Source organism: Gadus macrocephalus, chromosome 4 (genome assembly GCF_031168955.1).
Source record: "Gadus macrocephalus chromosome 4, ASM3116895v1".
NCBI lineage: Eukaryota > Metazoa > Chordata > Actinopteri > Gadiformes > Gadidae > Gadus > Gadus macrocephalus.
The window spans coordinates 22,455,094-22,476,755 of record NC_082385.1 but is presented as its reverse complement, the minus strand read 5'-3'; the positions used below and the strand labels follow the sequence as shown (position 1 = coordinate 22,476,755).

The 21,662-nt window shown below is 42.9% G+C and overlaps 1 protein-coding gene across 1 annotated transcript in view; it reads left to right on the top strand.

Annotated features, from left to right (window-relative positions):
• LOC132455152 (ribose-phosphate pyrophosphokinase 2) overlaps positions 1–21,662 on the top strand; it is a 67,520-nt gene that overhangs the window by 42,760 nt on the left and 3,098 nt on the right. Inside the window, exon 5 of the mRNA XM_060048900.1 lies at positions 14,412–14,585. Within this exon, the coding sequence (XP_059904883.1) occupies positions 14,412–14,585 (174 nt within the window). The remainder of the gene's footprint in view (positions 1–14,411; positions 14,586–21,662) is intronic.

Here is a 21,662-nt window from a genome sequence, read left to right as displayed (position 1 = left end):
ACGACCAGACAGATGTACATTGAACACATACACATAGCACACTGTCCAACCCAGCGAATGCTGACAGACAGCCCACAACAAGCCAAACATCACCACGCCGGGTGTGCTCTCTCTCACTCTCGCACGCCCGTACTACACAATCAATCCAACTTATCAAACTCCAAGGCTAGGCTGCTTCACTAAGACCACAACCAACCACAAGGCCTTGATCATAACCATGCAGTATGCCGAAGCCAAAAAGGACACACGCACAGTCGCACATACTCATCTTATGCAAAAAAATCAGTTTTATCATCAACATTCAGTCACTGCAAAGATTTAAAGGCTAGCCTCTTACCATAAGTTGAAATGGACCCAAAGTATGTGATTGATACAGTGTGGTTCGCCTTTCGCTTGCTATCCGTTTTTAGTATGACTTCTCAACATTACGTCTTTCTTGTGTTAGGCGCACATGGCTAATTTGCATACGTGCACAGGATTGGCTGGCTCCGCAAGGCAAATAATATAACATATTTAATTATCTTTCTATCCGTCTATCTATTTATCTATCAACGCATGGGTCTAGTTTTAATGTGATGTATTTTGTGTATGTCCAGTCAGACTTGTTGTCTCCCTTGTTCTGTGTGGTCTTGTAGGCTATACTGCGTGAGCCGAATCAACTAAAGGAATTCCCGACGTGTAGTTTGGTATGAATAAAGACTTGACTAGGCTATTTATCTATCGAGGCTATTAGTTAAAGGTCCCATGACATGAAAATTTCACTTTATGAGGTTTTCTAACATAAATATGAGTTCCCCTAGCCTGCCTATGGTCCCCCAGTGGCTAAAACTTGCGTTTGGTGTAAAACGAGCACTAGCTCGTTTTACTACTAAAACGGAGGCTCAAGTGCGCTGATTTGGAATGTGTGTTTAGGACGTCATCAAGCATGATGACGTCCTAAACGTCATCATGCTCCTCCCCTTACTCTGCCTGGCCCGCCCAGAGACGTTGGCCCGCCAATGAGACTCGACCCTGCGAGTGCCACATGTGTGTGTGTGAATACACACACTGTAACGCAAGTGTTTCTTGTCGGTTCTTTGACGTGTCTTGTATTTCCACAACGAGACTGTTGTGGGGGTTATCTGAGCCATGGTTGAGAAGGAATTGGGGGAAAGGAACTTTGGCTTTGACTCGCTGAAGTACATGAACTGCGACATGCCGCCGGTTGCCGCGAGGCACCATCGCCCGGCAGCGGGCAGCCGGCAGCAGGCAGCGCGCGGTTCAGTTGACTTCAGGTTGATGTGAAAGTGGAAGAACCAGAGACGTCGCAGAACCCGACAAAGTCGTTTGTGATTCATAATATCGTCTGGAGGCGCACACAGCTTTTGGCCGTGATAATATTATAATATATATCATGTAATATAATGTATTACATGATATAGATATCTATGTATTATATGATATTATTTAGACATAGAGCTCCAGGACTGTAACGCAAGTGTTGTACACTTCCTTGTTATTTGGATAACCGTTCTGCTTTTGGTGTTATGGCGCATAACACGTCGGACTCTCGTCTCTGGTATTTCTACAACGAGACTCGTATTGGGGGTTATCTCAGCCAAGGTTGAGAATGAATTGGGGGGGAAGGAACTTTGGATTTGACTCCCTCAAGAACATGAACCACGACATGGAGGAGAAAGGGATTGTTGGCGGCGAATGTCTCCCGCTTGAGCCCCGCTGAGGGACCACCACCGGAGGCGTAGGTGCCTTAGCGCTGCCCGGCAACGATTCCTTTCTCCTCGTCGCGGTTCAGTCTACTTCACATTGATGTGGATGTTGAAGAACCAGGAATGTCGGAGAACCCAACGCGGTCGTTTGAGATTCATCATATCGGCTCACACAGCTTTTGGCCGTGGTAATATATATTAAATAATATAGATATCTATGTAGGCTATATAATAATATTTAGATATAGAGCTCCAGGACTCCCGTGTGTTCTAGAATATTTACAGAACACGGCTAAAGGCTGTGTGCGCCTCGCCATTGCATATATCCACTGTAAACAGAGCGCATGGAAAGCTGCTCAGGGCCACACCCCCACCCTCCTCCTTGACCCGCCTCGCTCCTCCTCATTTGCATTATAGCTAGACACCAAAACAGCCCATTTGGGGGAAGCTCAATGTGCGACTGGCTCGGAGTGGCTGTAACTCTGCACCACGGCTGAATTTCGGGAACGTCTTTGAATACTGTTAATTGCCCACTAATACCTATATTAAAGAATACATAAAATAGCATGTCATGGGATCTTTAACAATTATTCGCCAAAGTTGAAGTGAATAGTGGGGAATAGCCCCCGAGACCGAAGGTTTATTTGTTGTCATCAGCTGACATTTTGCGATGAAAACAAGTTTGAGATGTCAATCATGGGATATTGCCCAATATCCCGAGATAGCCAACCAATCAAATTGCGCCATTTTAGGAGGTTCACGTGTAGCATATAACTATATATAACATATATGTTTTTATCTATGAAACACATCCTTCCACACACACACAGTTCAAACACATAGGCCTACTCTTCTTTGACATTAGAACAGCCTAAAGGTTAATAGAGACTTTGGTTTTAATTATTTGATTGCTGTATTTTATTTACATCTATTCGAATGAAGGTGTATATACACACCGAAACGATTTTCTTTAAGAGACTGTTTTTTCGTTTGCAATGTGCATAGTTAAAAAGATTGAGAGTAATACAAACAAGTTTTAAAAAAGCGTATGCAGGTTGTGTATAGCTAGTGTGTTTTTGAAAAGTAACTAAGTAAAGTAATTAATAAAGTAACTAATTACTTTTGAAAATAAGTAATCAGTAAAGTAACTGGATTATTTTCTTGGATACGTAATCAGTAACTAATTACTTTTTCCAAGTAACTTGACCAACACTGCCTAAGACACTCGGATATTTTTGATCTATATTCGCTAAACATATTTATTCCACCAAATGGTTGACATTGGATGACATTCCTGAGATTCTAAGCTTTCAAACGGTGTATGACATGACTATCACTCAACTGAATGATGCCGAAAATTGACACAGCATGTTGGGGGGGGGGGGGGGGGGGGGGGGGGAGTAACTAAAACTTGCCAGCCGGCGGGATTTGACGATTATGTGGTTAAAGGCATTTAAACGAAGTGTTGGAGTTTGTATAACCGTATTGATCCGAATATAAGACAGCCTTTTTTCCCCTCGAAATAGGTCCGAAAAAATCGGGTCGTCTTTAGGGGTGTGACCGGGTATAAAATAAAATTAAAACAAAAATAACACATACTATTTATTTAGCGATTAATAAAGCTACAAATGTTCCACTTGGACAACATTAAGGAGCTAATAAATACACGCGATAAATGTTACTGAACACCGGGCATTAGGCTACGTCATGTAACGTGTAAGTTCACTGTTCCAGTGCTGGCCCTACCGTGCGTTCACACCAAACGCGACGGGGCGACAAGATCCCATACAAAGTGAATATTATAGGCCTTTATTACACGGGTCTTCTCAATGGTATGGAAGGCTCCGTTCACTTGCATGGATAGTAGTCCGGTAACTTGTCAACCCCAGCGTCTTTGGTTGCTAAGCAACCAAAGACGTTCTGACTATTTCTCTGCTGATCAACACTACGAATGCTGGTAAAGAATTATAAATTGTAAAAAGACACACCATGTGAAGTTATTTTTTCGTTTTGGCAAATAGCTGTGTAATAAGCGGGATAATGTAGCCTATAGAATGTCGCTGGTCATTATCGAAAATATGCCCCTTCAGGGCGAAGCAAGACACCTCTGCTGTGCGTCGGTGTCCTGTTCGCCCTGTTGGTGCTTATTTTCCCGATAATGACCAGCGTTCTCTACATTATCCCTTAGCCTACATATATATTTAGCAGAGTAGGCCCAAGTAACAAATGTGTACAAAGTTACACATGTATGTAACCGGGCTCGGGCTCATAATTACAGTTAATGTGTCGGGCCGGGCTCAGACAGAACGTGCACGGGCTCGGGCCGGGTCGAGCTTGATTTTTTTTTGGGCCCGATCTAAGCTCTACCCTCCATTGGTCGTATAGCGCGACTGCGACTGCGGTCCACTTTAAAAAAAATAAAAAAACGGTTTACCGTGTACACGAAAAAAAAGGGGTTGTGTAACCGTTTACAATTTTTTGTAAACGCTCACACCCCTAGTCGTCTTATATTCGTGGGTCTAGTAGGGCTGTAACGATACGCGTATCGAAATCGAGACACTTAAAGCCACAAACCTGTCTCGCGGTGTGAGAAGGCAGAAGCGCGATATGCCCTTTCTAACTCTCCAGTCAAATTGTCCGATTGAAATTTGCTAATAATTTGTCTAAATAATAGTCTGCTGACAGCGCCCCCTCCTATCGATGCCGTAAGTATGCGACGAGATGCCCTCTCTGTGATGACAGCTCTCCGTGGCTACGGAGGATTGCATTTCTCCACAGCCGTCGAAGTCCTCATATGCGATATGAACGACATTTATCCAGAGTGGGCCAAGCGCGAAAAAAATTGCCTGTGTGATCCTGTCTCTATTGTTTTGTGTGATTTGACTGGCAGTTTGTCTGCTTATAGGTCGGAATGAAGCGGCCACCGATTATTGACAGGATGGGTACTTTATTCTACCGGACTCGTTCGCTTCTTCACTAGACACACGCGCTACCGCTCGCTCTCCTCGCTCGTCCACTCAATCGCTGACGTCACTCACACACGCATACGCACACTGCCATTCTCGCGCACACACGTATGCTGCTCGTAACACTATGCCCCGTTATTGCGACGTTCATGTTAGACGTTCATGTTTTTCCCCATCTATTGAAAGTTAGGCTATTAAACATGTTGCATTCTATACGGCCTGATTATGTCATTATTTAAGCTACATAGCCTAATAAGAAGCGCTAATAAGGATATTTGACTAAACCAACCAGGCAGTTCAGGGTTTTTGCCTACCAGCAAAAAGCATCCTCCAACTGCAATCTTTGGTTATTTCTTTATTAATTTAGCTATACTTTAATAGTATTCTTTCTGTTCTCCCTCTTCAAATCTGTTCAGTATTCCAAATTATTTGTTATTAAATGTTACATTAAGTTAATTGGTATACAAGTGTTGTTTGAATAAAATGCTTTTTAGATTTAAAAAAATCGTGGGATGTATCGAACCGTGGGTCAAAAATCGTGATACAAACCGAATCGTGAGTTTGTATCGTTACAGCCCTAGGGTCTAGTAGTCAGCGCAGCTTCTCTTCTTCGCCTCTCCCTTTAAATGTCAATACACATTCGCGGCCCCAGGTGACGTCAAATATTGGTTCCGGGAAGAAGTTGTCCGGCTTCCTTAACAACCAGCCCGGTACTAGTGTTTAAAGGGGACCTATTATGCTTTTTCGACTTTTATGACCTATAAACGTTGTTATGATTGATAGTCATGTTTAACCATACTAAAGTGTCAAATAATGACGTACATGCATTTCGACGTATTCCCTGCTGACAGTCTGGGGTGGCTGTGCAGAGCGCTAAACACTCGGGACAACGATTGCGATTCACTTGTTCACATTTCCGGGAAACATCTACGTAGACGTACTCCTGCCACGCCCCCATATGCCTGGTCAAATCTGCCCGCGCGCTCGCTCCAAGGAAGGTAACCAATCACAACAGAGTTGGGTTGGGAGGGGGGCGAGGGGACGGAGAAGGGCGAGACGGGGCGTTGACAGAGAAGGCTGAAAGCGCCCAGATGAGAGGAAGAGTTTCCCCGAAAATCTACATCGTTTTTTGTGTATGGTTAAACATGACTATCAATCATTATAACAATGTTTATAGGTCATAAAAGTCGAAAAGCATAATAGGTCACCTTTAAAGATGGAAAGACATGCTGACCATTTAGAGACAAGTGGCTCAAAAGTAGGTCAGGTCAATCAACAACAGCGGAGGAGCTATGATGCCAATTTTAAAATAATGGTTGTCAATAAGGCAAGTCAAGAAACAACTGCCAAGCTGCCAAGAAGTTCGTAAGTGTGTAACGTAAGAAGATGGCAAGCACAAAAACACAGTCTCAAAGATGCCAACAGTCAGCGCAAATCCTACCGAAAAACAGCGGGCAGAGGACGTGTGTGAGGGATAGACATCGGAGGAGAAGTTTGGTGAATTTTAGTTAAGTTTAGTTTAATATGTGGCCTGTATTTTCTCTGTTACTTAAAAATGTTCACAATATTGCTTGAAATTAGTTTTTCATCATAATGTAGATAGTTTGCCTTGAAAGTGCTGTGGCCTTTAACGGCATTATTATTATTGTCATAGGTTCTTTGTTCTGCAAATCTGGTGTGCAAATCGTTTTTTTCTAAATGTTTGTGTTGAAAAACAGGGGGTCGTCTTATAATCAGGGTCGTCTTATATTCGGACCAATACGGTATTCAAAATTTTGACTCCAATATTTTCCCTTTTACTGTGAATTAATATCGGCTCCAAATATCAGTTATCGGCCCCCTTGACTACTAATCGGTATCCGTATCGGCCCTGAAAAAAACATATCGGTCTATCTCTAGTCTGGACTTGTATGATATATGTAAGGGGTACATTATATTATACATTATCCCGCTTATTACACGGCTCCTTGCCAAAACTAAACAATATATATAATTCACACGGTGTGTATTTTTACAATTACCATTCGTAGTGTTGATCAGCAGAGAAATAGTCAGCCAAAGACGTTGACGTCGCTTAGCAACCGGACACGCTGGGGTTGATAAGTTACCAGGACATGGAATTCTATTCTGACCAGAGAATTTTATTCCGATTGAGCTGTTCTTCCACTTCTAATCGGATCAGAAGTGTCCATAAACGCGGCTATGTGGCGGAGCTATTGCGTGTGTGTGCATGAACGTCCTCACGCTCTGGCGTCAAAGGAAATCAATGAGAGCAACTGAAAACTATGCCGGTAAGAAACTAAAACTGTTATTCGGAAAAAAGTATAAAAGCTATCGACATTTCGTTTAGATATTATTGAAGATACAAGTGTGTAGATTTTTTCAAGGGTTTGAACGAAGGTAAACGGTTGAAAAATGAATTGGTTACGATGTGTTGAATTGTCGGAGGTTGACCAGGCGGCTTCAATGAAACCAACTGAAAGTAGTAGAAGGGAGTAGGTGCATCCGGCGTTACATGAAACGGTGATATTGACGACCCCCTTGATAATAGTTTTTAAAGGGGAATTTCACTGGTGGAAACATGAATATGTATTGAAATTGGGTCCTATATGTAGTCGGATAACAAAATAAATTTCTAATTTGGTGCCGTCTTCAAATCGAAATGGTGAACTTTTGCATTGTGCCGGGATGTTCTCATCCAAAGTTTGAGAAGACACAACCATGGAAGCTGTAAAACAAAAGAAGGTTTGCAGTCTCCATTTCAAGCCGGAAGACTTCGAATTCATTGTCCTGAGAAAGAAGAGAGCCGCTCTATTGAACACCGCAATTCCGCCGATATTTCCCTTTCCATATGACGACGAACTGCATGGGGTGGCTGCAAATGGCAGCGCTAAACGCATTTGCCTGGAGGTAAGAGTCACTCGACTATATTACTGATAATGATTAAACACACTGATAGTTGTTCGCAGTAAAGCACCACATCTCATAGGAGTTGTATATAAGTTGGCTGTTTACAAAGTAAATCTGCCTTCTTTCTCCTGTTTTTGTCGCATGTATTTCTAATGTGCTGGCGACTCTAAAACTCGACTCCTCAGCAGTGAATAATCAAAGTTGTCAATTTAACGTTAGACTAGCTACGTTCTATATACGTTTGCCGTTATCGATGTTTTACAATGTTTCACATGTGTTAGTTTGATGTTCTTAAAATGTTTATTGAACGTATTGCATTTCAGACTCAAACGACGTCTGCTGCAGCTTTGTTCTCGTCGTCGTCAGAAGATGAGGAGCAACGGTCAGCACCAATGATGTCAACACCAGTCCAGAATTCTCCCTCTGGCCAAGCACAGTTTCTAAGTTTGTACAGCATATTGAATATTGAATTATAAAACTACTGTAATTTGTGGAATTTAACATGGAAAATGTAGTCACCAGGCCTCAATACCAGTGCCAGTAGCCTTGAAGTTGGTGAAACCGACAAACGCTATCAGCCTGAGTCAACCCTCACCCCCACATCAGCGTCGTCATCAGAAGATGAAGGTGTAAAGGACTGGTGTGAAAAGAAGATTATTGTCAATGAATCGATTGGCCTGGCCTTAGAATCAGATTTAATGGCTCAGTGGGAATGCAAATATGAACTATCGTAACCTCTCTCAGTTATAGAGCGGAAGCAATGCATCTTAAGATAAAGGGAGAATGTATACGATTCCTTTTAATGTGAATAATTATATAAACAAGGTTAATATAATTTGTATATTTTAGTTGTGATTTATATTTCCACGAAACTAATGAACATGTTTTAATTAATCCTATCCATTCTCTCTTTTAAATTGCACACAGGGCCACTGGAGATCTTTCATAGTGTTCTCCTGAAATACCTCACCAAACGCCAGGCCTTCTCATATGATGGAATGAGGGAGAGGTGCTACCTCGCTATCCTAGAGCACAATGAAAACATTGTGAAAAGGAAACAAGCCACCACAGTGACAGGTGTGTTACCATGTGCTCTTTGAATAGTATAATGACCAAAATTATAAAGTTCACAGCTAACTCAATAGGCATTAGTCACTGAAAGGTTTAATCTATTCCTGGGGAGAGAAGTCTACTTCTCTCCCCAGGAACAAATCTTCATTCAGATTTTCTGTGTAATCATATTTCTTGTCATTTACAGGAGAACCACGGTTCAAGCAGGTGTACTGCAAGAAGTCCAAGCAATGGATATTGAAAAAAATCTTCACGTTGCACACCACCCACTTTATCGGACATCTAATCAAGAGGGTCATGGACAGATGACCCTAACATCAAGTTCAAAGTCCCAACCTCCTCACTCACCCTGCCACAACCTGCCCTGTCACCAAGCATTGTCCCTGTACCTAAACCACCAAAGGAGGCTGGCACAACTTTGTTACAAAGCCGCTTCTGAGACCTCTTCCCATAGCACCCAACTCCATCCCTCTCTACTCTGCTCTTCTTGGACACCTCCCGTAGTGCCTTTTTAGTTTCTCCCTCTACTGTCTATATATTATAATTTATTTAGTTTTACCCTGTTTATTTTAATTTGTTTTGACACAATTCTTTCATTTGTGAATAAAAAATATTTAACTCCTGCTCTTGTCTGTCTACACCAAAGTTCAACATTATAAACTTGGAAGGAGGTAACTGATATGCAACTAACTTATAGTGCAATTTAGGCTCGTTATACTTTATAAAAATGATGTATGACTGTTATTCTGCTATTGTTTTCATCTAAGGCATGGTTTCTCAACGGGGGCGGTACCGCCCCCTGGGTGGCGTTCGCACAACCTAGGGGGGCGCTGGGAATGTGATTCCATTTTGGGGGGGGGAATTTAAACTTTTTTGGGGGGTGTAAGAATAGGCTAACTGAAATCGTCTCAGCTACTTTTTACTGTATGCGCAGTGGAACAGTGATAATACAGCGCGGTTCGGTCCTGCACACGTCCGGAATCCCGTTACATCAGCTTTCGTCATGATCTCTATAGTAATGCTGATAAACATAACCCAAGTTTGCGGTTTAACAGTTCAATAACCAACACAACTTCCTCTTGTTCAGTTCCAGCTGCTCTGAGCGTCTTCCCGAAAAGGCCGTTGCATTTCAAATACAAAATATATAGGCCTTATTAGGCCAGGCTGTTTTCGTGGAGTCCGCGTTCCCCGGGCCGCGGTGCCCGTGGTTCCCGGGCCATTCATTCATTCCCGGGAGACGCGGGAGTGGTCGCGGTGCCCAAGGTCACGGTGCCCGGGCCGCTGGGTGCCCGGGCCGCAGGGTGCCGCGGCACGACGGGAGACATGGTGGCCGGGAGTCGCGGTCACGGTGAATGAATGTTCAATCCAACCATTTCTTCCTCAACTCTTCTTTCTTGGCCTCTGTCTCTGTCACTGTGTCTCTCTCTCTCTGGAAGTTTAATTGCATCTCATGAATATTCATTAATATGGCGTGCCAAGCTTTGACCGAACCTCCGCTGCGCGTCGGGCCGAACAACGCCCCTTAACAGTGGTATAATGAGCACATACCACAGCCTGTCGTGATCTATTGCTTAAATGTAACAGTAAGCTGACAACACCGCAACTGCAAATTAACCACACGGAGATAACCATGGCAACCGGTGAAACAAATTTTCTTTTGGCGATCATTCTGCGCGTGCATCCGCCGTGTTGATAAACAAATAATCCCCCTATTGAACGAAGTTAAACCAAGTGAGCGTGCCGTTCACAGACACCAGAATGAACGAGTTCACAATAACGTTCATCAGGCAGTAATACAGTACGTTCAGTTCACGTTCGCCAAAATATGAACAAGTTCAGGCACAACACTTATGACAGCCTCTGCCCAATCTCTCGCCTTGCAGGACCCATTCCAGAAAGTGTAGGTAGGCTGTTAGGCGATATTGTCTAGACAAAACATTGAGCACTCAGTTAGCGATAGATGGTCTTTATGCAGTTAAAATTTCACGCTAGTAACGGAAAGGAAATAAAAACACTCACTTTACAGTCAGACGTCCGTTCGGCCCTGCAGGCTTTGGCTGACGTTTCCAGTTCACCTTTGGGATTCTGAGATAGTTCTCCAGGTCGCCGCTGTCCATATGCGGTGCGAAACTCGGATGCTCCACAACACATCCGTCCGTGTCCTCGACTGATTCAGAGATTTTGTTCAGAAGAAATCAACGGCTTTGAAATCCTTTGCAGCAGACGGACTCTGCCTCTGTGTCCATAGGCGCACAGTGAGAGCACAGGCACCACCAATCCGCCCCAGCTCAAGCCATTCCGGGCTCCTCGTCCGCGACAGGCAGGTCTTCTGCCTCGGCTGTAGCAGCCACAGCAGCCGCCTCCTGTTCCTCTAACAGCTTCAGCTGTTCGTCGCTATATTGCGGCTCGTAAAGGGAGCCACGAACATCAGAGTCTATGCACTGCCCAGGCAATGCAGACATCCTCATCTTTTTTTTTCATCAAGTATCGTAATACAGTCTGTTGTGTTTTATTTGGCCTTTTGTAAATCCATTGATTTCTGTTTGAAGACTCATTGCTCGTTGACCAGAAACGGAAAGGGGGGCTGGTTGTCGTCTTTTCGCTCGGTTCTAGCCCTTCTGTTGACGCGGAGAACCGAGAAAAAAGTCTACAACCAAACATAAACAGCCCATTTCTGCTTCCGGTCCGGTTTCCGTTTCATTGGGATCAAAATGCCAAATAAAACACGACAGAAACTGTATTTCGCGGTAGTAAGGTAGTAAATTAAACTAAAACATTTCTGTATAACCCCTTTAATGAGGTGTGTGTGTGGGTGTGTGTCAGTGTTCACGTTAGCCGGACATTGGCCGATTGCACGCACCCATGGCCGGTATAATAAAATGTAAACGGCCCACATGTCTGAGAAAAAATGTAACGCTGATTGGCTGTCATCCCGCGAAATTCGCGTCAAAGTTGAAATATTTCAACTCGCGCGAATGTGACGTGTCACAAATCCTTGTGAACACGCTCGCCTGTGCACGGCGAAGGTGTGAAAGCACAAATCTTTCCCGACGTCAATCGCCAGTACAATCCCTGTGTCCAGTGTTCGTGCGGAACAAGGCTTTTCTCTCAAACAGGATTAAAACATCTAGCAGAAACCGCCTAGCTGAGGAAAAGGTGACGAGGCTGATGGGCATATCGAGCCTTGGGCCGGGGTTGAAAGACTTCAACTTTTCGCGAGCAGCGGAGCACTTCCATGCCATGAAGTTGCGCCGAAAGTAGCCTGCAAGAATTGCAATAATCAAATTAATAATTTTTTACCCGTTTACCATTTTTGCCGAGAATGGCTGTTATGTTTTTTTGCCTAGGCTAATTTAAAGAATGGCATTTATTGAAGCAACTTAGTTTGTGTCGTTTGTCATTTAAATGTGGACTTTTGGTGATTATTTAATTATTAGTGAATACCGTCCGGAAGATATTCCAAATGTCCGATATTCTGGAATAGTGTCTGACATTTGTCCGCCCAAGAAAAAGTGTGTGTGTGTGTGTGTGTGTGTGTGTGTGTGTGTGTGTGTGTGTGTGTGTGTGTGTGTGTGTGTGTGTGTGTGTGTGTGTGTGTGTGTGTGTGTGTGTGTGTGTGTGTGTGTGTGTGTGTGTGTGTGTGTGTGTGTGTGTGTGTGTGTGTGTCTCTCGCCATTGCTATACATCCACTGTAAACAGAGCACATGGTACCGTGGCCTTAAGCTGCTCAGGGCCACACCCCCACCCTCCTCCTTGACCCGCCTCTCTCTTCCTCATTTGCATTAAAGCTAGACACCGAAATGGCGCGTTTGGGGAAAGCTCAATGTGCGGCTGTCTCGTAGTGGCTGTAATTCTGCACCACGGCTGAATTTCGGGAACGTCTTCAAATACTACTAATAGCCCACTAATATTTATATTAAAGCATCCATAAAGTAGCATGCCATGGGACCTTTAAAGATGGAAATAGTTTATTTTTGGAGTACTTTTGAAATAACTGTAGATCGCAGCGTTGAAATTTCACGTCTATGACTTCAGCCTTTTTTTCTTATTTTTTATGACTTGCAATTATTTATTTATTTTAATATAGAGCATCATGCAACATAACATACAGAAACGATTCTGTAGCAACAATCACACAGCTTATCCTACCCCATAACCAAAAGGGTTCAGCCTACATACAGGGTGGTTTACTTCCTAAGGTGAAATAATAAAGTGAGAATAAACACATTGTAAAATAGAGAGAAAACACAAACACAGAAAAAAAGGAGCATACTGACAACATTAACATCCGGGGGTGTGATGATATTTCATGCCACGAAAAATTGCGATATTAAAACGTGACGAAATGCGTTGTTGAGATGATTTTTTTTTTTTTATATATATAGATAGAATATATATTTTTTTTTTCATACTTTATTTATGGACATAAGTTTGAACTTTAAAACTAAATAGACTAAGGAAAACTTTTTGTTTATTGCCATTTATGACAAGGTGATTGGTATGTACATGTTATTATAACACATCTTGTTTACAATTTCCTAAGAAATGGAAATATATGGCAAATGGCATTGTTTTGTGGCAAAATATGTGTTCTGTCATGCATTTTCTTCATTCAAGTTTTGTTCAAAATATCGTTAGAATATCGAATCGTGAACCCAATATCAAATTGTGAGCTGAGTGAATCGTCACACCCCTATCCTTACACTTGGCATGTGTATAGAGTCAAGGTACATGCCCCCACTACTGGAGATATTTTTCTGTCCTGTCCTGCGTCCTATATGATATCCTTTCATATGCACCCACTTTTCCTAATTCAGTCACCCATTCCTGAACCGGTGGTTCTCCTGGTTTCTTCCAGTTCCTGAGAATGATTTGTCGTCCAATCATGATAGCAGTCTGTGTCCAGTACTTCAGTGGGTGCGGAAAAGCCCACTGAACCATGTTTGCAGTCCCCTAATATATATAATTTAGGACAGCACACAAATTGCCTTTTTATAACATTGCTTATGTAACAGTGAATCTTCTTCCAATATTGATTAAAACGGGGGGCATGACCATAGTGTGTACCTTCATCCATACCACACTTCCAGCAAGTAGCTGCGTCCTTTAAACCCAGTCTGAAAAGCCTACTCAGGGTCTAATAGAAACTATTTAAAATTTTAAATTGAATAAGTCTCACTCTCAGATCTCTTGACATTAATCGAGAATTACCACAAATTGAAGCCTAATCCTGTTCATCATATGATACCCCCAAATCTCTTTCACAGATAAGTCTAAGGGCCGAAACACCTCCATCCCTCCAGATTCCATCAGCATCTTATAATATTTAGCTGCTTCATCACTCTAACCAATAACTTGAGAATTGTATGTAATTTATCTGCTGGCCTTGGGGAATGAAGCCTCGACCCAAAAATTGTTGCAAAGCATGTCGTAATTGCAAATATCTCCAGAATTGAGTTTAAGGTAAATCATATTATTGTTTTAGGTCATCAAATGATTTAAGTGTATCGGTGCTGTCTAAATGTTCTAATCTAAGGATACCCTTTTCGACCCACTCCTTCCAAAGAAACTTTTTTTTTAACACAAACATATTGCCCTATGGTGGCCAGATCATAACTCTCTACCCCCAAAAGGTCAAGTCTTTCTCTAAACATATGACTCTCAATCTTTCTCCCTCTCTCCTTATCTTTCTCTTCCCTTTTCTGTCACCCCTTTCTTTCTCTTACCCCGTCTTGCTCTCGCTCCCTCACCCCCCCAGGGTGACGTCCATAGCGGACCGCCTCAACGTGGAGTTCGCCCTCATCCACAAGGAGCGCAAGAAGGCCAATGAGGTGGACCGCATGGTGCTGGTGGGCGACGTCAAGGACCGCGTGGCCATCCTGGTGGACGACATGGCTGACACCTGCGGCACCATCTGCCATGCTGCCGACAAGTAGGCTCCGCCCCTCCTTGCTGTGCGCCGGCCTCCCGGTGGTCTGTTGTTTTGGCTGAGGTGGGGGGGGGCTTAAGATTTTAGCTTTATGCCGGTCTACCACGTGGTGATTAGCGGTTGTCATAATTCCAATGATCCATTTTACGCCACTGAAAAGAAGAATAACATGACCAGAGTGTGTGTGTGTGTGTGTGTTACTCAGGGATAGTAGGGTGGGAAGAATAATAGATTCTTCGATGCATCGCGATTCTCTCTAGAACGATTCCGTCTTGATGCAGATAAATTAATAATCTGAATAAAAAATAAAAAAATGCTTCAACATTCTGTTCCGCAGAGAGGGATCGTTTTAGAATGATTTCATTTATCTTCAGTGTGTATTGGCCAATCTGATTTGTCTTGACACAATTGCGATTCAGCCTACAGCATGCACGCAAACTCACAGCCAGGCACAAGAACTCCTAATTGACTGAGCAGCTTTTTTCTTTAATGACATAGAAAAGCAAGATTAGAAAGAAAAGAAAACTGAATGTTTTATTTTTTACATTCATCCATATTGTGGTGTAATGCAAGCTGCATTGATTATTGCATTGTTCATTTCCATGCATGATTTTCAGAAATGTATATTTACATCTGAGTTTGCTACTTTAGAGATTGCTACTCATTTCCTACTTTTGTGATGATCATTAAAGACATCAACAGATTAATTAACTTATCTAATATTTTATTAGAGAAAAAGCTTTTGTCACAAATATGACCTTTTATGAACAATGCAATAATCAATGCAGCTTGCATTACAACTAGTGCTGTCAAGCGATTAAAATATTTAATCGCATTAATGTCATAGTTAACTCGTGATTAACCGCACATTTTTTCTAAATATCCCTTGATTTCGTGCTGCTAGCCTTTTAGTGAGATCAGAGTGTTGAGAAGGACAGTGATAAAATATATTTGGTAAGATGGATATAAGAGAGACCCGCAGTGAATTCAACCCGGTCCACTTGACATTGGGTAGGTGCATGATAGTAGTAGGCCTAGCGTAAAACTTCAATAGCCCCTTTTATTTGTTTAAATCACTGAACTTTCGAACAAAACTCTTGCTCAGCGAAGATGTGAAATACTATAACATTTGTTATTTAAACCACTCTGAATATTCCTACCGTACGTAGGCCTATACACATTACCACGCCTACACACACACACACGCACAGACACGTGGCGGAGTGGTCATCGGGAGAGTCTGGAGAATTCAAGGGTGGGCCGTTAACGTTTCGGGGCTGTCGGGCTGATTACTGCGGGTTAACAATATTGCGTTTATAAAAGTTTCTTGCAGCGCCGTCCGGCAGCCTGAGCTGTGCGGCCGCAACCTCTCACTCACTCAACAGACGCAACACTCACAAACTGTCAACGTCGCAACCAAGTCGATTTTGTCTAGAGGGGAGTAACTGAGCGGCCCCTCCCGAAGTGGTACAGCCCAGGGTGGTCTTGAACTGCGTTGGTCAGAAAGACGTAATAGCTAATGACAACATTGAACTCTCGTGCAGGCTCGAACAGAGTGATACACAAACACACACACACTTTTAAGGAGTTTTTCACCCGCTCCGTATCCTTGCTTGCCCCAACAAGTTCATGCGGCGTGCTTGATGTTTTGTTTCCGGTGTAGCTAGATCCGGTGTGGTGTTGTAGTTTTTCTAACGTGACTAGTTGTTGCTAGACAGCAGGTGAAAAAACGACAATGTTTGCCAAACCAAATGAGCGGTAATCGCGCGATAAAAAAATTAACGCCGTTAAAATCTGTTTGTGGTTACGCCGTTAATAACGCGTTAAAGATTAACTGAACTGAAATAATCAACATCGATAACGTGTTAGTTATGACCATTATAAAAAAGATGACACTAAAAAAAAATATTAAAAAAATCTAGATATAGCTTTTTTGGCAACAAATAAAAATGCGACTTTTAGTATTGGAGCGCCGATGATGTCACTGGCATGGTAGGACTAGATCGTTGCTGCAGGCACGCAAACGTCTTCTACACTCAACGGCGGAAAATTGTGATTTTAATATGGCTGGTTACGCGTTTCAGCCTGTGAGGGACGTGCCTATAGTGTCCGACTGCCACCCGGTGGAGAGGGATACATTTCTGGCTCCAGCTCCACCTTCGGATCATGTGGGTGTGACTGGTGTGCGTGTTGGTGCTGCCGGAGCATGGAAACTGCCATTCTCATTTTCTGCTGCCGAGAGGTCACAGTCAACCTTGACCAGGGTTGGATTTAGTGATTCGATTCCGCGATTCAGTTTGCGTCGGTCAGTTCGCCAAGAGGAGGCGTTCGCAAATTGTTCGTTTGTTCGCTCAGTCGAGTTTCCGGTAGCGGTGAATCGAATCATGCACGGTTCTCTGAGTCAGTCAGATTCAGCTCCTCGTTCGTTCATTCAAGTTTCGGTGTCGGTAGCGATTAATCCAATCATGGTATGCATGGTTCTCAGACTTAGCTCCTCCCTTGTTCTCATTCTCAAACGTCAACATTACAACTTTAACCAAATGCAGCGGGTTAGGGGTGTAGTTGACTATTGGATGTTTAACATATCAGCAAGATAATAGACTTGATTTAGCAATGATGGTGGGGGTCCCGGGTGTTTTAGGCTCTCATAAACAGAACCCTATGCAGCCCAAGACTAAATCTAGCTGCCAAAATTAACACTGCCTTCAAAACGAGAGATTTTGTAACATTTACAAATATGTAAATGTTGAAAGTATGGACCGTCGCGATTCCCATTGAAACAAATGGTGCGGTGACTTGTCTTCACAACGAGAGCTGGTAGGTTGTGAAAAATGCATTAAACTGTAATCAGACAATGCGGTTATATGCTATAGACCCTAGAGTATCTGTGGTATACAGGATGGGACGAATTTCAAATGACAAATATGTACACTTTATGTTGAAAGTATAGACCATCCCGATTCCCATTGAAACGAATGGCGCGGTGACTAGTCTTCACAACGAGAGCTGGTAGGTTGTAAAAAAAGAATTACACTGTAATCAGACAACGCGGTTATATGCTTTAGACCCTAGAGTATCTGGTATAAAGGCTGGGACGAATTTCGAATTATAAATATGTACAATGTGTCCTTTAAATACGTCCATGCAACAGATGGCCAATGTGAATAATAGATAGCTCGCTCACTAAGCCCATTTGTTTTTTTTCTCCAAGAAACCAGTCTGTCATTGGCTAAAATTCAACGAGAGCGTCCTAGACTCAGTCCTAGAACAGCATATGATTGGCTGGCTCTCTGAGTCGTGACGTCTCTCAGTTGGTCCCTCTTCACCATTCACACAGTGAGTGACAAACGCTAGAGAGGAACTTTCGAAGTTCCGAAAGGTTCATTCGATCTGATTCGTTTGCGACCGAGCCACCTCTAACCTTGACCATCTAATGGTGGGATTAGGTTGCATAGCCATGCATAGGGCATTTCGGATGCTGTGCGGCGAGAGAGAGGTTTTGGAAGTGGCCATGCTCTCTCTAAGGGACGCCCGAGCGGAGACACTGGAGCGCCCCATAAAGAACAACCAAGTATCAAGGGGAAAATAATCTTTCCCCCTCCGTTTTCCTGTGATGCGTTTCAGGAATATCTGCGTAAAGACGGACTCATTGCGGAAACGCAACGAGCTGTACAAACGCTGTAGTACCTATGTATTCAAGGCGCTGGTTCTCCACACAAAAAAGTGGAGCGTATCAAGCCTGCGCGCATCCAGCCTGCGCCCTGTATAAAAACATTCAAGTCGCGGAGGAGATAGTAGTTGTTGAACCTTTTAGATTGAGTTGAAATACTTTTTAATGTACAGTTAGTAATTAAATTGACCAAGGGGCTGTATTTAAAGCTACAAAAAAACACAAAAAAAAACTAACTTTAGATGGAACTCTAGCGTCGCGTCAGGCGTCCACACGAATCCTAACACAAAACCGCATAGGTCCGGTTTTATTTGAACCGTGGACCTATTAAAGAAAATGGTTTATTATCTGCCTAATAACATGGTTATTAAAGACATGGTTTAAAAAAAAAATCGGCTCTGGATGGACGGGACCTGAAAGACATGTTGGATGCACTTTGGGAGATACACCCGCGGATGAGCATAGATGTGAGGCGGATCAAGAGTGTCGCGTTTACTTTAGGTGGATGTTGGAGGTTTACTTTCTGGTGGATGTTGATGGATATTGCACAGATGGATATTGCACAGATACATATTACTATGAAACTACTTCTTCGAGTTTAACACCCTCTGCATCAGCAATCGGCTTGTCGGCGAACATCAGGGTGAGTAGAAAGGGACATTTGTGGAACTTCTGTTCACAGACCCGCCGTGGTTTAATTAGCAACTTGGAAACATAGGTCTGTGATATCGTCTGAGTAATAGTTTGTACACTTTATGGTCGGAGTGCTAGTTTGTGGAGATTAACATGACGGGCTATAGGAGGGTTAGTCAGTTTTAAGGCTGCCAGCCATGTATTAAGGGCTGGTTTCCTATTCAAAGGTAGCCTGTGGAAATGTATGATTACCCCAGCTGCCTTGGCCCTATATAATTCATTACTGCAGCCAGGGTCAATGCAATAAGATGATCCTCTTGTAGACCTGGTTGTTTGCTTTTCCGTAGCCATTTCAACGCGCCTCAGAGCCTGACTCATTACCTGCTATGGCTGCTAGAGCCACAGAGTAGGAGTAGGTTACCATGCCAGTGACGTAGCTGATTGTTGAAATCCAACATGGCGGCGCCCTGTAACACTTTCAGCAAGTTCAGCCATTTTTAGTTATTGTACCAATGAGAAGGCAGACAATACATCTGTTATATCAACTAAACTTCAAATTTCAGTTCAGTTCATCTTTAAACTGCCAGCACTAATTACAACACAATATGGAAGTATGTAAAAAAATAGGTTTCAGTTTTCTTTTTTTTCTAATCTTTCTTTTCTATGTCATTAAAGAAAAAGCTGCTCTTGAATTAGAAGTTCTTGTTTCTGGCTGTGAGTTTGCGTGCATGCTATTGCGTAGGCTGAATCGCAATCGTGTCAAGACAAATCAGAAAGGCCAATACACACTGAAGATAAATTGAATAATTTTAAAATCATCCCTCTCTGGCGAACAGAATGTTGCAGCAGGCGAACAAATTATTATTTTATTTTTTTATTCTGATTATTACTTTATCTGCATCAAGACGGAATCATTCCAGAGAGAATTGTGATGCATCGAAGAATCAATTCTTTTTCACACCCCTAGTAGGAAGTGGTTAGCAAACTCAGTAGCAAACTCGGATGTATATCTATATTTTCACGTATATATTGGAAATCACGCATGGAAATGTACATGAAAAAATGTTGCATCGAAAGAGATTCCCACCCCTAGATAGTAGACAAAAGAATTGCGAAAAATTTGTGGATCATTCTTATAATTGACATTTCTCTGGGCCAATCGGAATCTCAGCACTTGCTTCAGAATCTTTCTTATAATTGACATTTCTCTGAGCCAATCGGAATCTTGAAGCACACAGCGCCAACTGAGCTCGCCATTGGATGAGACGGTCGCGTGGCTACCGCGCATGCGGCCAAACAACGCAAGAGAGCTTGCAAAACACTCGTCCAGGGGCCTGTACTACGAAGCTTGATTAGAAGGATAGTGTGGGAAACCTTGAGCTGAAAGCCTGGGTTAGCTGTACCACGAAAGTCGATGTCTTTAAGCGTCGCTGTATCACCATGGGGACTTATGCTCGCAACCAAACCTGGTCGGGAGCAGCTTTTCAGCTTAGTCTAGCCGGAGATCGGCTACTTAAATCGGCGTGCGCATTTTCCTAGCCCCTCCTCCGACAATGGCGTCACCATTTTTGGGTGTTCCCGTGGACCACGGCGCACTTATCGTACAGGCGTCTCTCCGGAGACAGGGTTTTTCGGGACAGAACCGATCCCTCGGCATTGTCTGACGATATTCTTTATGAGAGATACAGATTCTCATCAGAGGGTATTCGTTATTTGATCGTCCTTGTTGGACCGTACGTAGGCAATGCTACACAAAGAAGCCGTGCACTTACTGTTGCGCAGCGTGTCTGTGTTTCAAGTTCGAAGGTGGCCCCGTACGTTCAACGTACATTAACATATAGTCAAGTGCCGTGTTTTCCATTATCCCTTACATAACCGCTATGTAGGCCTAGGCATTTTTTATTCTACAAATTCATATTATAGCTGTGAGAATTGTTAAAAAAAATCACCTCCATAGTCGCCCTGGAGTCACAGGGCGACAGTCTCCTGCAAGAATCAGGGAAACCTAGACATTCTTTAAACATTTAGAAGAATACGTGATACTTTGCTTTGATAGTTATATACCTCTGATTGGAGATTGATTGTCGGCGGCTCCTCCAAAATAATGTTACCTTCAACTAAAAATGACACAATTATTTTACCCTCAATCATTTCACATTTGATTAGCAAGACAATTATTTATGTCCTTTGCCAATACATGAATACTCATTGCAAACGCCTTGGATGTCGAGGCAGTGGGGTCAGAGGACATCCCCCCTTCCACCATCATCGGCCGACCTTCGATATTGGCGAGAGCCAGCTCCTCCGAAGTGGTGAAGGGCGGTGGAGCGGTATTAATTTGGGTTTTCTTTTTATTTGCTACAGGTAATCAACATGATATTAAAGGTTGGAGCCTAGGCCATTGCAAATCATAGGCTAGATTCACCTGAAATTATTCAAATGGATGCTTACAACTTACCACATTGAATAATATTTTTATATTTATTTTTGACTTGGCCCCATGTTCGTAGGAGCGTGCTGGTAAAATGCATGATAATACATAACCCTAACCCTAACCCTTTTTTAGACAATATGAAGAATCATTTCACATGGGTCGGCTATTTTTTGCCAGCACGCCACCCTAGCCATATTATGGGCAACCATGTTCCCCTTGGCTGTGATTTGAACTTTGAATTCCTCGTAGGAGTTCATAATAATTCACTGCTCGCCTTGGGTGAAATACACCACTCTCGCTCGATTCATTTTGTGTAAGGGTGAGTCAAATGACGCGATAAACG